The 14,412-nt window shown below is 40.9% G+C and overlaps 1 protein-coding gene across 3 annotated transcripts in view; it reads left to right on the top strand.

Annotated features, from left to right (window-relative positions):
* Positions 1-14,412, top strand: part of NEO1 (neogenin 1) — a 240,935-nt gene that overhangs the window by 173,777 nt on the left and 52,746 nt on the right. For 2 of the 3 annotated variants that reach the window (XM_080808313.1, XM_080808311.1), the window contains exons 8-10: positions 4,137-4,356; positions 11,493-11,647; positions 14,130-14,278. In XM_080808313.1, the coding sequence (XP_080664439.1) occupies positions 4,137-4,356; positions 11,493-11,647; positions 14,130-14,278 (524 nt within the window). The remainder of the gene's footprint in view (positions 1-4,136; positions 4,357-11,492; positions 11,648-14,129; positions 14,279-14,412) is intronic. The other variant, XM_080808312.1, reaches the window with a different exon arrangement.

Here is a 14,412-nt window from a genome sequence, read left to right as displayed (position 1 = left end):
CACACTTCGTTTCTTTGTATGTGTCTTCATTTTTTGTTGAATATTGGATATTCGGGATAGCGTATTGTAGCAGCTGTGGGTTCTAACTCCTCCTCCCCTCCCCCAGAGCTGTTCTTGTCTTGTTGTGGACTAAGCTTCCTTGTACTAAATCCTCGACATCCGTCTTCCTCACACGGTGCAACACTGATGTTTCTCCTTAGCTTTTTTTTTTTTTTTTCTTAATTGTCTTGTTTTTATCCTTAAGCCTGGCTTTTAGGGGTAACCCTTGTGTCTGTACGGATTAGTGTTTGGCCAAAGATCAGAAGTTGTGCTCAGACCCCTCAAGCCAGTAGCCTTCCACTCTGAGCTGATGGATCTGGAGTGGTTCGGGGCATGCACTCAAAACGGAGGTCGTTTTTTAGTCTGCCTCAGCTTTTGTTTTCTGCAGGGCTCCCTCACTGGTCCTCTGAATACACACGTAGGTTCTGCTGGCCAGAGATGTGTGGGCCCCCGGGACCCACTACTGGCTCTGCTGCACGTCCTTATGGCCCTTGAGCCCTCTTAGTGTTCTTCACTTTCCCAGACTCCCTGTTAAATCGTGCCAATCTGTCACCCACTGTTTGCTCCAGAAGGAGATCACAGCCTCCGGCTGGCAGAGACCCTCGCCCTTCCTATTCCCTTGCCACCGAGATTACACTCCAACTGACCACACTCACATCAGTGAGCCCCTCTGACAGCCACGGCAGGACCACCGGCTTCCAGGGCCTGCCCTGCTCTGTTGACAACTGCTCCCAGAGAGCTGGGGAGCTTGGAGCAGCTGCAGGCAGGAATGGCACCCGCTTGCTGTTTTCACCTGAACTGCAGTACTTTTCACGAATAAATGCTTCTTGGTTTGTTGTATGCCTTAGGCCAGTTTCCAGTCTTTGACAGTTTTGTCCAGCCTTATAGTTGTTTTTGGGAAGAGCATCTGTTGACATCCTCAGATGGTCATGGTAGAAGTCTGAAGTCCCAGTCTGTATCATTTGCTGTTGATCCTGGTGACTGTGTGTTTGATTCTCTGGGGTCATGTAAGACTTCCCTTACCCGCCCAACTAGAACCTGGAAGAGCAGAAAAAGAACCAACTTGGGGAAAGTGGGTGTGAAACACTAGGACCAGAATGGACATGGATTTTTCCCATAGTTAATTAGGAATCATTTACGATGACCTGGCATTATTAATACTTTTATTCTAGGTATAACTGGTAAAATACACTTGCAAAAGCAAATGTTTATATAACATAATTATATAGTTATATATATGTGCTTTGAATCAACTAGAAAGATTAAAATATCGTGAATGATGAGATTCTAGCAACATTGGTCTCCATTGCACCAACATTCTCCCTGAATTTTATTCCACTTATTAATTCAATAAATACACATTTGTTGATTATGTAAGTTCTACATAGGCACAATAAGTGATGCCAAGAGGAAGCAGGTACAGATTTTGTCCTTGAGGAGCTTATAGGTTAGCATGATTCATCATGAACATGAAAAATACACATGGGAGTGCTGATGCTTCTGAAGACTTACAGATGTGTGCTCTAGAAGGCCCGTAGTCTAACTGAAGTTTCCCTGTCTGACGATTATCACCCATTACTTCTGTCCCCTGGTCCTTCCTGCTTACATTCCCCTTCTTCTCTTTTTCATCCATTCAAGCGAATTGTGATAATGTGTGCCAAGCGCTTCCCACATGCCTTTTCTTACTGATGTTCATGTGGTTCCCATCAGTCTGGGATGTGGTTAGGGAGTGTTACCAGTTTATACACAAGGTAACTAAGATCAGAGAGTCTAAGTGACTTGCCCAGCTTCACATTATTAGGAAGTGGCAGAGTCAAGTTTTGAACACAGGGTCTTTGTGCTCGAAATCCTGGGCTTTTTCCAGTATGCTATACTGCCTCTCACGTTACGAATTTCCTCTCTGCTCCAGCCAGCAGATAGGTGGGAAATACCTAGCTTAGTAAGTCGGTTCATACTTGGAAGTGGCCTGTCCTTAGAGTGTTTCTGGATAGGCACAGAAATGAGGCAACAAAGCAGGACTGTGTTAAGGCTACTCTTTGAACCGTTTCCCTCTAAGGGTTTTTAGTGACTTAATTTTGTAATCAGAGATTCATATTTCCAGTGGCTTCTTACACATTTCTCTGGCAGATATTGGACCATTACTCTGGATCCAGCATGTTCAGAACCAAATTTGCCATCTCTCCCTCAGTCTCTAGTCTCTTTTAATGTTGCCATTCTCCACGAGTGACACCACCAACCAGCCATACATTCTTCCAAGCCAGAAACCTGGGAGTCTTTGACTCCTTTCTAACCTTCACCCCAGCCTCCAATCCTGTCATTCCCACCCTACCTCATGGGGCTGCTGTGTGAGTAACTGACATCATCGATGAAAAAGAACTCTGAAAGCTGTGAAGGAGGTATTTTCTCTGAAGCAGCACATCTGTCGAAGCATCAGGAATAAGCATGAGACCTTACTGGCCATTCACATGTAACTTTCTTACAACATGGACACTTGAGTCAGTGGAGTCAGTGGACTTGTGTCTTCCGGGACTTCATAGTCTTATATTCTGATGGCACTCTGTACTCTGCAGTGTCCTTTCTCATAAGGAGAGGAAAAGAGAGAGTGAGTGAGTTGCCCACTGTGGCACCGCCTGAGTAGAACCTGTTGTCTAAACACGGGGGCCTCTGGAACTGAAAGCCAGTGTTGATTTTAACAGTCCGTCATTTACTGTCTGTGACCTAGGATGAGCGATTTAGCTCTTTTAAATATCAGTCTCTACATAGAAGACAGAAATAAAATGACTGCTTTTTTCATAGAATTGTTGTCCGGATTCGGGGCGTCCACATGAAGAGCCAGAGTGCCATGTAGAAATAGTAGCTGTTGGATGACTCTTGCCCCTCCCCCACCGAAGTAATGACTTCAGCTTGGTCCTCTCCGTACTCCCTTAGAGAACTTACTCCGTCTGGCAGAGTTAGTGGACTGCCTCACTTTAGATCCCCTCAGTTCACAGGCCTTTCCCGGAGGTTATTGACCTACAATTTCACTGAAAATTAGGTCCAGAATTTTCATGTTTTCCTCTCTGCCTCTCTTCTACTAATTTTCCCATTAAGGTTATCACACAACTCATTCGAACTCCTTTAGTTAAAAATTGTGAGATTATACTTCTACTCTCTGGCCCCAAGATGCAGGAGATTCTGGGTTCAGTACTGGGAAAATCAGAAGTGTCCAGCAGCAGAGTAGACTTCCTTAAGGAGTAATAAAGTTACCCATGACTACGAGTGTACAAACGGAGACTTGTGATGAGTGGAGATTTGACCTCCCGCTGCTTCATCTCCGTCCAGTTCCTGAGTCTGCAGGCCGTGCTAGTATATACTGCAGGGAGCACCGTAACAAACAGATCAGCTTCCTAGAAGTACTGTGGTTTTGGAATTCTTGATTCATGTTTTTATATTTTTGTGGTTAAATGAATTGAAAAAGGTAACAAATGAAATATTAGTGACATGAGGAAGGTTGTCAGACTTGCCTGGGTCTTGCCGAATTATAGAGAGCAAGGTTTAATATTAGACAAAGTTAAAGATGTGGCTCCTGAGTCTCCCGCAGAGCTGAAGACACCGGCTCTGCAGGGAGGTCATGACAGCCTGGGCCCATGTCCAAAGCAACGAAGCTCATCCATACTGCACGTGTTATTCCATATTTGATAAAGTAGCTAAAAGTACTGAGGTCTTCTCATAGGAGAGACCTCTATGTGCAAAGCTTAATAGGTGTTGCATGCTGCTTTTGGAATTAAAGAAAATTACTTGGTCACTGCTGTATCCTTCTGTGAGATGTTTTATTCTCAGCCGTCACCTTCCCTGTCCCTTGCTCACAACCATTATAGTGACCAGAAGGTCTGCTTGCTCTACAGTGATGTGTCTGAATAGTGCCCATTAGTTTTCAGTAGTTAACCCCGGCCTGCATGTTAGCCTTCAGTTTAATGGCCTTTTTTATGTTCATTCATTTTATTTTATTTCCCATCGTGGTTTTGTTTATTTCTTTTTTGTTTTTTGTTTTTTCTGTTCTCTTTTTTAAAACCGTCGTGGTTTGCCCTTCATATTCCCCAATGTTTGCACATGACAAGATGTTGCCATCCCAACATTACCTCCCACTTCACTGACCAGTGCCACTACTGACCATCTAGCACCAGCCACAACGGGACCACTGCCTTCAGCTCCTCGGGATGTCGTGGCCTCCCTGGTCTCTACCCGCTTCATCAAATTGACGTGGCGCACACCTGCATCAGATCCTCATGGAGACAACCTTACCTACTCTGTCTTCTACACCAAGGAGGGGATTGCTAGGTAAGTGTCCATGTTCTGGAGCCGGTTGGTTGCATCTTGGTCAATCCCAGGCCAGTCATGCTCACCCTGGCTCCTTTTTATGCAGAATCTATACCAGTTTTTGGTCCAGAAAAAATGATCACAAAGATGCATATTTCCCAATTTTAGGTCATTAAAATTTATCCCAATCAGACCGAAGTCCTGGTATACATTCTTTCCTGCCTCTCTGGAACAACTTGGGGTCTGGGTGTGGTATAGATAGAGCTGTTTAGGTGGAAGTATTGGTATATAACTAGGCTCTTCTCTTTTCATAAGGTTCAGTCAGCACAGCCTCTAGGATGTGGTTCACTTAGAACATTCAGATTCTGGAAATTAAGGTAGACTTAACTTAGAGCAGTAATCGTAAATGCATATTTGCCTGCGCCTTTATGTGGATGTGGGCCGCTGAGCTCACCAGGGGGTCTCCTGGGTGACACAAGAGTGATAGTAGCTCATTTCCCTAACTGCATTTTCATTAAGTTCCTCTCCATCTCCACCTCTTTCAGGAGCTCACATTGCTTCTTCATCACTTATGGGACATTGTCCAGAATCCCCAGGCCACTTTACTCATCACCCAGCTTTATCGCATCTGTCCAGCCTTCCTCCTCTCTCCTCCCACTTTACCTCCCTCTCTGATGAAGCCTCTCTGATTCCTGTCCTGTGTGCTTTCTTCCAATGTGTTCTCCTCAGTCGCTTCCCCCCTTCCCAGCTGAAGCTGAAGTCAGTTTGTGGCCCAGATTAAGCCCCAGGACGCCCGCACACATTTTTCTCTACCTTTCTCAGCAGATACAGCTTTTGTCTTTATGTGTTCATGCCACTAATATTGGCACTTAATTATGATAACACGTGATCTCTTACTGCCGTAAGTTGTTACTCTTCTGTTATTTTATGTGTATTTGTGTTGTTTTCCCAACCCGATTATAAAATCTTTGGAAGGAACTTGCCACACGCTATGTATTCTTAGCATTGCCAAGTAGATTTCTTCATACCAATTTAGCTTTAGAAAGCTAAAATACCTGTTTTGGTTAGGGCCTTTGAGCATGAAATAAAGCTTGTGTCTCTCCCAGGGTGCTTACATCTGATAAGCTTTGTATTTAATAACTAGACTGTCGAGTTCCACAAGGATCGGAACCTCCATCAAAACCGCTTGATTTAACCCTCTTGAGAAGTCTGTGTGACCTCAGAGACCTCATTTGAGCCAGATAGATGGAGCTACTCACAGAATAATGTTTTTTTCTGAACATTGTACCAGATGTCTTGGGAATTACAAAGATAAAGAAACATAGTTCTAGACACAGAAAGGCAAGACATTACTCCCAAATGGCATCTGTGTTAAAATGTCTCCAGTAATCTTTCACATCTCACTGCTAATTCTGTAGTATTTCACAAAAGGAAAGAACACTTAGTAATTCCTCAGATTAACAAATTTCTTTTCCACTCCCGTTCCTTTGCCTTTGCTGTTCCTTCTATCAGAAATGTATTTCCCTCACAAACAACTGTTTTTAGCTTTGTATCTGGCATCTTCAGATCACACCTCCATAGCCCTTCCTTCAAGACCCCTCCAGCTTCGCCCCCTTCAGTCCTATCACACAGTGGTGTTCTGGAGCCAGTTTGTTCCCAAGCCAGTTTTTAAAGTTTCAGGAAATTTTACAGACCCGATGACAACATGGTAACTCAAAACAGGGCATGGCATGAGTATTTACTGGGACAAGTACTACAAACCAGGGCTGGTTATTGAACATTTACCAGAAGACCACTGCTGTCACACCCTGGTTTGGGTGGTTTTCTGTTTTTTGTTTTGTTTGGCTTTTATTTTGTTTTCACAGTGCTTTAACACTCTGCAGCCTTCTCTTGTAATTAACCTATTTCTTATGTCTGTCTTATTCAATAGACTATCACCAGCACCTGGAACAGGGCCTAGCATGTAGTGGGACTAAATAATTACTTGTTAAGTGAATAGATTCATTTCAATCAATGGAGAAATAATAGCTTATTCAAGAAATCATGTTGAGATAATTAACTCCATTTTGTGGAAAGAATGGAAGTTATATCTCTGTCTTATGTATGACAATAAATTATAGACAGATTAAGAGATGGTAAGGCTCACAAATGTATTAGAAGAAAATACAGAGACTGTTTTATCACTTGAGTGTGAAAGGCTTTTTAACAGAAGACAGGAAATCCAGAAGCCACAACAGGAGAGATCAACAAAGTTTATTACATAACAGTGTAAAATTTCATGTGATAAAATATCATAAACAAAAACTATCAAGTGATGAGCTGGGAAAAAGTTTGTAACATTTATAAAACATTGTGCTGCTATCTAGTCTATATAAAGAGCTCCTACAAATCATAAGTAAAAGACAATGTCCCAAGAGGTGAGTGGTACAAATAGATTGATTAGCAGAGGTTAGTGGAAAGCCCATTAAAGTTAAAAGATGTTTTTGCTGTTGCTCATGGTCTGGGAGATACAAAATAATACAAAAAGTGAAACTTTTTTACTTTTAAGGCTGGCAAAAATTTTAGGTTGGTAATATCTAGTGTTAAGCAAGTTAAAATACTGGGAAGAAGTCCACTCTAGGCTTTTGGTGGCAATATAAGAGTAGCCCTTGGAGAAGGTGATTTGGCAGATTTTTTTTTTTAACCTTCTTAATGCACACATCCATCAATAACAATAACCCAATAATAACACTTCTAGATGTTCTATAGAAAATAGATCTACAGGGCACCTGGGTGGCTCAATTGGTTAAGCAACTGCCTTCGGCTCAGGTCATGATCCTGGAGTCCCGGGATGGAGTCCCACATCAGGCTTCCTGCTCAGCAGGGAGTCTGCTTCTCGTGCTGACCTCTCTCCTCACATGCACTCTCTCTCATTCTCTCTCTCTCTCAAATAAATAAAATCTTAAAAAAAAAAAACAACAGATCTACATATACATAGGGCACTCATAAAAATGTTTATTCTAACATTATTTGTAAGAATGAAGAAAGGAAGGAAAGTCATTGCCCACTGATGGAGGAATGGGCACATAATTAATATATGTATATCCATATGAAGTGTGATACAGGAATTTTTTAACGACATATCTGTGTATTTTGGTGTGCATGTAAATGCCTAAAACAGTGATTCTCAGCCAGGGACAGTTTGCCCCCATCCCTCAGTGGACACTTTGCCATGTCTGCTGACATTTTGGGGTATTAAAGCTCAGATGAGAGAGGATGCCTACTGGCATCCAGTGAGTAGAAGCCACAGATGCTGATACACGTCCTGCAGCCCCTTACAACAAAGAATTATCCCACCGAAAGCACAGTTGTGCTGAGGTTGAGAAAACCTGACATGAAGAGATCTGGTAAGATACTGGTCAGTTAGGTGTCAGGGAAGGACAGGTTTTGAGGAGAGACAAAAACTGGGATGTTTGGATTTTTTAAAACTATATGTAATTTTGTTTTAAATGAGAATCTCACTTCGATTTAAAATTGTCAGGCAGGAAGACAAGGCATGTATGTATAAGGGAAGAGGAGGTGCAGAGGGTCCAATTTAATTTGCGTGTCTGGTGTTTGATGGGTGGGAAAAGTAGGAAAGTTTAACTGGCCCAGAGAGCTGGGAGGAATTAGTAAGAGATTATAATAAAGTGGAAGTTTGGAGCCAAATGTCATAGTGCCAGTAAGAATTTGGACATAATCAGTTAAGAAAGGAGCATTCTAGACTACTGAGCCAGTGTGCACTGTGATTTTATTTTTATTTTTTATAAAGATTTTTATTTATTTATTTGACAGATAGAGATCACAAGTAGGCAGAGAGAGAGAGGAGGAAGCAGGCTCCCTGCTGAGCAGAGAGTCTGATGCGGGGCTTGATCCCAGGACCCTGAGATCATGACCTGAGCTGAAGGCAGAGGCTTTAGCCCACTGAGCCACCCAGGCGCCCCTGCACTGTGATTTTATTAAATGGCTTTTCTTAGTAGTTTATGAGCACTACATAAAGACAAGAAAAATGAAGTCAGGGAGACAAATCTAGTTAATCTAGGCACGTGGTAGGTATGGCCTAGACGAAGGTGAGAGCAGTGACTTGGAGTGGACAGAATAAATCTAGGGAACAGTCAAAGGAAGATTCTTGGAGACCGTCATGTTTTTGTCCTTTCATTTGTGAATGAAGTTTATGATTTCTGAATACAAGCCTTGAAGGAGTAGAAAGAACACTAAGTCAGAAGACTAGACCCTGCTTGTTTTGTAAACAGAATTTATTTAACCTTCATAAGCTTAAGTTTTCTCATCTAAAAAAAAATGAGGGTAGTAAATTTTCGTCAGATTTAAAATAAGAAATCAGTGTGGGCATGGAAGCCACTACCTGGATTGACTAATCCTACTACTTCCTGCACTTGAAAAATCAGCCACAAGGTGGCACTGTGTGTCTTAGTCATGAGGTGTAATTCTTCCGGGTGCCTGAGTTTCTTGAGATTTCAGAGTCCCTTGCCTTTTCAACTATGAAATGTTCACCCTTTTTTAGTATAAATTGAGTACTTTTCTGATATTAGCCACTAAATGGAAAATTCAGAGTAAGTTCTTCCAGAAGTTAATAACATTTTAGAGATGGATGAAGCCCCTTAGCTATCTTAGTTAAGCCCAGGAATTGGCAAGCTGCGGACTGTGGGCCAAATCAGACTTGTTATTTTTATGACCCAGGAGCTAAGAATTTTTTGTGTGTTTTCAAATCATTACATTTTAATAGATTATGTAAGTAACTACATATTTTCCATTTTGTCTCTTAACCTGTAAATATTTACTATCTGGCTCAGAAGGAATTAATGAGCTTGTCAAAACTAGAATGGAGCTCTTAGCACCTGGCCCAGCACTGTCTTAATAGAAAACGTAGCTTTTCCTTTCTGCTTTGACTCTTAGTTTACACATTCTAACCCAAGTTCCATCATAACTTCACACAACTGTGAGAATTGTACTTTTATACCTCACCCTGGGGTCTTGTCCTGAAGTCAAAGTTTGTTCTAGACAGGCTCTTGGTTCTGGAACCTCAGACCAATCTAGAGTTAAAGTGTTTGCAGGTACTGGCTATTTGTTCTTCCATTTTAAGGAATCGTACGCATCACTGGTTCTTTTTAATTGTAGGATTTCTATAGAAATCTGTTCTAAGTTTTTCATTCCCTTCACTCATTTCTCCTGGTTTTTTTTCTTTTTACATAGGAATAAATAAAAGATGTACATGATATTATTACGATACAAGGTTTATGTAGAGAAGCCAAATTTCCATTCATGCATCCTTCACATATCTGTGACACTGCTTTCTGTGTCTGAGCTTTCTGCTAAGTTCTGCTGTAATATGGGAACGTGATTGAGTCACTTCAGTTTAACATAAAATAGCACCCCCCCCCCAACTATCTTTCTCAAGATGGTCTCAACTTTTTGTTTAAACTGTTATGTACAGTGAGCAAAACAGACCTATTCTGTGCTACTCCACGCACCTTGTAGTTTGATGAAGTGTCAAATACCATACTTCCTTTTAGGCAGCAATCAGTTGCCATCAGAGCAACTGTCAGAAATTTCAGAGTGTAAGAAATCCGCTGATACCCCCTTTTAAATCTTGTGACTTAGAGGGCTAGCTGAAGAGAAAATATCTGTCAATACCTCAAGGATCTTTGAGCAATAACTTCTGTTGCCCTAATACTCTTCTCTGGTGGAACAAGCACTCTCTATGAAGATGGTGTGGGTGCTGTTGGTTTGGTTTGTTTTAAATAAAAATAAGGTAGTTTTAAAAACTATAGGAAACTACTGAAAAACACTTAAATCTGTGAAATGTAAATATTCACATATAACCAGGCAAATTGGCATAAGTTCATGTAGAACTAAACAAATTTTATCAGTGATTTCAGGGAACGTTACCAATATCTTAAAAAATTTTAATTCAGCAGATTATGTAGTTCCGAGTAATTTTGTCCACAAAGTAGTTTTGGGCCTTTTTATTACTCTGTCAGGATAGATACAAATCTCTCCTTACATGACCAACAATTCTTAAAGGCCAGCGATTTGTCTAAAACAAATGAATTCTTCCACAATATTTGTTGAAACTCTTGTGTAATATTAACTGGTTTTTATTCGAGTACGTACAATAGACTGACTGTAATTATGGGCCCAATTGTGGGACTCTAAGATCCCAGGTTAGTCTGGAAGCTTTTAAAGAAGCCAGTAACTGCTTTTATCTTTTCAGTTCATAACACTAGACTGCTAGATTCTTTTGTCCTGTTTGTCATAAAATTTGTTAAACATTTCAAATCAATTTAGGTATCATTCTAAGAGTATTTGCCTTAACAAATAAATTATAAAAATCAGTATCAGGTTTCGCTTTTTTTATAGATTGGGTTATTTGAGGATCATTTAAACTTCTAATGTTCTCAACTTTTAAAGTAATAATCTCTGGCTTTGTTTTTATTGAGTTTTTTATCCAAAATATACACAGAATTCTTTTATATTTTCCTTGAAAACTGGGTCATGCTTGTAATTACCTCTGTCTCCCTGAAAAATCACTCCTTAAAACTCAGTGATTCCTAAAGCCTACAGAATTGATGGCCAGCTTCCCCATTTGAAATGGCAATGAGAAGACCTGTGTTTGTTCCTTCTCTGAAAGGAAGGTGTGGTTATGACCAGAAAGTCAGTGATGTTTAAGCAAGGACATCAGCAAGGTATCAGACATGTGTGATACTGCTCTTTGCTACTCTCCATATTCTGTGCACTGTTCCACCCCCAAAGGCTTGCTTTCTGAAGAGTTAATTTGACTTAAATTAAGATTTTTTAAATTTAAATTCAATTAGCCAACGTATGGTACATCAGTAGTTTTTGATACAGTGTTCAGTGATTCATTAGTTGCATATAACACCCAGTGCCCATCACATCAGATGCCCTCCTTAATGCCCATCACCCAGTTACCCCGTCCCCCACTCACCTCCCTCATCCCCCGACCCACTTCCTTTAACTCAACTGTGTCTGTTTCTCGGAGTCAAGAGTTAAGATTTTTATATGGCATTGTATCTATAGGAATTGCAATGAAAATGAGACTGCACGTTCTAGAAGTATTCCTAATCAATGCTGTTTCTTTCCACATCCTTCTTTGTCCAAAGGGAACGTGTTGAGAATACCAGTCGCCCAGGAGAAATGCAGGTAACCATTCAAAACCTAATGCCAGCGACTGTGTACATCTTTAGAGTTATGGCTCAAAATAAGCATGGCTCCGGAGAGAGTTCAGCTCCACTCCGAGTAGAAACACAGCCCGAGGGTAAGTCTTTCACCTGTCCATCAGCCCTACATGTAGACAGATGATAAGAAGGTCTACCTTCTTTGTAGGCTTGTGTACCATGGCAGTGCAGAAGGTACAGCTCCTTACCGTCAAGGACCTTATGAATTGGTTAAGGGAGGACAAATTAATTCACATCAAACTGTGGCAAATCATGTAAGGCAATAGGACTTTGCTGATACACACTCAAATTTTATTGATTCTTTAAGACCTGGCTCAGATGCCTTCTAGACTTTTTCCTCTGATCCTATCTACCTAATATTATACCTCTGTAATTCTAAGGAAAGTAGGCAACACAGTCATTTTTTTCAAGGAGTTTGATGAGCAGAAAGAGACTAAATAAGAATGTAGATGGAAGGGGGATCTGATTCTCTTGAGAGTATTTTAGGGATGGAAAGTGGCTGTAATATGTCTTGGCAAAAGATGAGGTAAAGGAAAGAGATGTGTATTCCATCTGGAGGTATTCAGCCTGGGCCGGGAGGTGTAAGTGTTGGAGGCAGCCCTCCGAAAATATTTTACATACTTAGCGGAACAAACCAAATTAAAATTTTTTCCATTTATTATGCCACTGTGCAGGTGAAATGAAAGAATTTCTTAGTGCCTTTTTAGGATCATGTTTGCTTATGTGTATCCAATGAATATATTGAAAGTATTTTCAAGGGAATTGGAGGATTGTTTTTTTTTTCCTTCCCCTTTAATAACTTAGAGGAAAGTTTTCTGTAGCAGCAGAAGTGTGACAAATCCCACCTGTCAGGCTGCACAAAATAATGCTCTCAACATCGAGTGAATAACATGATTCATGACTAAATAAAGCAAACAACTGTCAGAATAACCACATTCAGGTTTCTCTGCTTCGGTAGCAAAACTGTCAAGCTGTGGTGCTGTTACTTAAGAAAGCTGGTTTGTTCTACATTTTGCTAAATTTTTTTTCCTGCTCCTCAAATCTAATAGATTCTGTTACAGAAACACCGGCACCAGAAAAACGGTTTTCAAATATAGAATGTCTACCAAAGTGTAGACATGGGTAACCTCTGGAATTTGTGTATAAATTGGGGCTGGAACTTGTCAGTCGGTCAGTCAGACGAAAAGAATAGAGTAAAAAGGTCCAGGAGCTGTTGTAGGAGTTAGAGCGAGACGGACAGTCAGTGAACAAGCCATCAAGTCTTCCAATCACAAACACCCCACGGAGGGCATCGTGTCTCCTGCCTGGTCGGCTTGAGTCCACGTGTTAGAGTCAGAAGGTGTGCAGCTCTAGGCTCCAGCACTAACTTCCCCATCACACAGAACAGTTCTTAGCCAACCTCTTCTGCAGACTGGGATGATCATAGTATCGCTCTCATGTGGGTTAGTGCAAAGACTACATAAGACATAATTTAAATGCACATAAAGCACTTTCAGCTGGGCTGATTGTAAGCATTCAATAAATGGTAGCTATTTTAAAAATCATTATTCTATAGTGTTACTCTATTACTGTTTTTCTTCCATGCATACCTTGAGATGTCCTTTCTAAACACGATCTGACCACGGCATGCTCCTGCTCGTAACAGTTCAGTGATTACCTAACACCTACAAGGGATGAGGCAGGCTCCACAGCAGAACGTGGGAAGCTCTTTGTTGCCCCGCTGTGTCCTGCTTCTCCGCATTCTCCCTCCCTTATTCATTCAGTATTTGCCCTGAACCACATTACACCATCTTCTCACATATCCCGCCCATTGACTAGAATAATTTTTCCCTTGGTATCTGAGGACACTGTTCCTTCTGGCTCCCCAGAAGTCTTCCCCAGTCCTTCCCTTGCCTACACACTCCCCTCTCAAAGCTGAGTCGTGTATCCTCTTTCTGTTTTCGTTATAATCATTATGAAATCTGTTGGCACTTGGGACTCTCACAACTATTTATATGTCTGACTTCCCTCTAGACTGGGAATTCTTTGTGGGCAGGGGCTTTGTCTGTCACTGTATCCACACTGTCTGGCAGAAGAAGGCTCTCTCTTTTTTTTTTTTTTTTTAAGTTTTTTCCTTTAATTGCAGTGTAAGTAGCTTACAGTGTTATATTAGGTTCAGGTGTATAGAGCAATTCAACAGTTCTACACATTACTCAGTGCTCATCACGGTTAAGTGTACTCTTTAATCCCCCGAAGATTCTCTTTTTGTGATGGCTACTTTTACGTGCTGCCATCCTGCTGTAAAACTAGGCTTTTATAAACCACAGGAAAAATTTTGCAATGTTTATTTATTCCTTTGAATACATTTAAGATACTTCACAGATAGTTTTTGGTTATAATTTGAGTCATAGAAAGGGAAATGCATTTATATATTATCCTAAAACCACTTCAATCAAATCAGTTGTTTTCTCAGTTTTTATTGTTTTTAAAAGCATGGCCAATATGATGTTATTGCTGAGACTGGTGATTGAAGAGTTCAGTAAATTTCATTCACGTCTTGCTGTCTCAAAATTTTCTTTGTAGTTCAGCTCCCTGGCCCAGCACCTAACATCCGGGCATACGCAGCTTCACCGACTTCCATCACTGTCACGTGGGAAACACCATTGTCTGGAAATGGGGAAATTCAGAATTACAAATTGTACTACATGGAAAAAGGGACTGATAAAGAACAGGTAAAAGATGAAGCCTTTTTTGGTAAGATTTATTTATTTATTTTAGAGAGAGAGAGAGCGAGAGCACAGTGGGAGGAGCAGAGGGGGAGGGAGAGAGAGAATCTTTTTTTTTTTTTTTTTGTCTTATAAATATA

Source organism: Martes martes (assembly GCF_963455335.1).
Source record: "Martes martes genome assembly, chromosome: 7".
Classification (NCBI taxonomy): Eukaryota; Metazoa; Chordata; class Mammalia; order Carnivora; family Mustelidae; genus Martes; species Martes martes.
The sequence above is the reverse complement of the archived record's forward strand: the minus strand, read 5'-3'. Positions and strand labels throughout refer to the sequence as shown.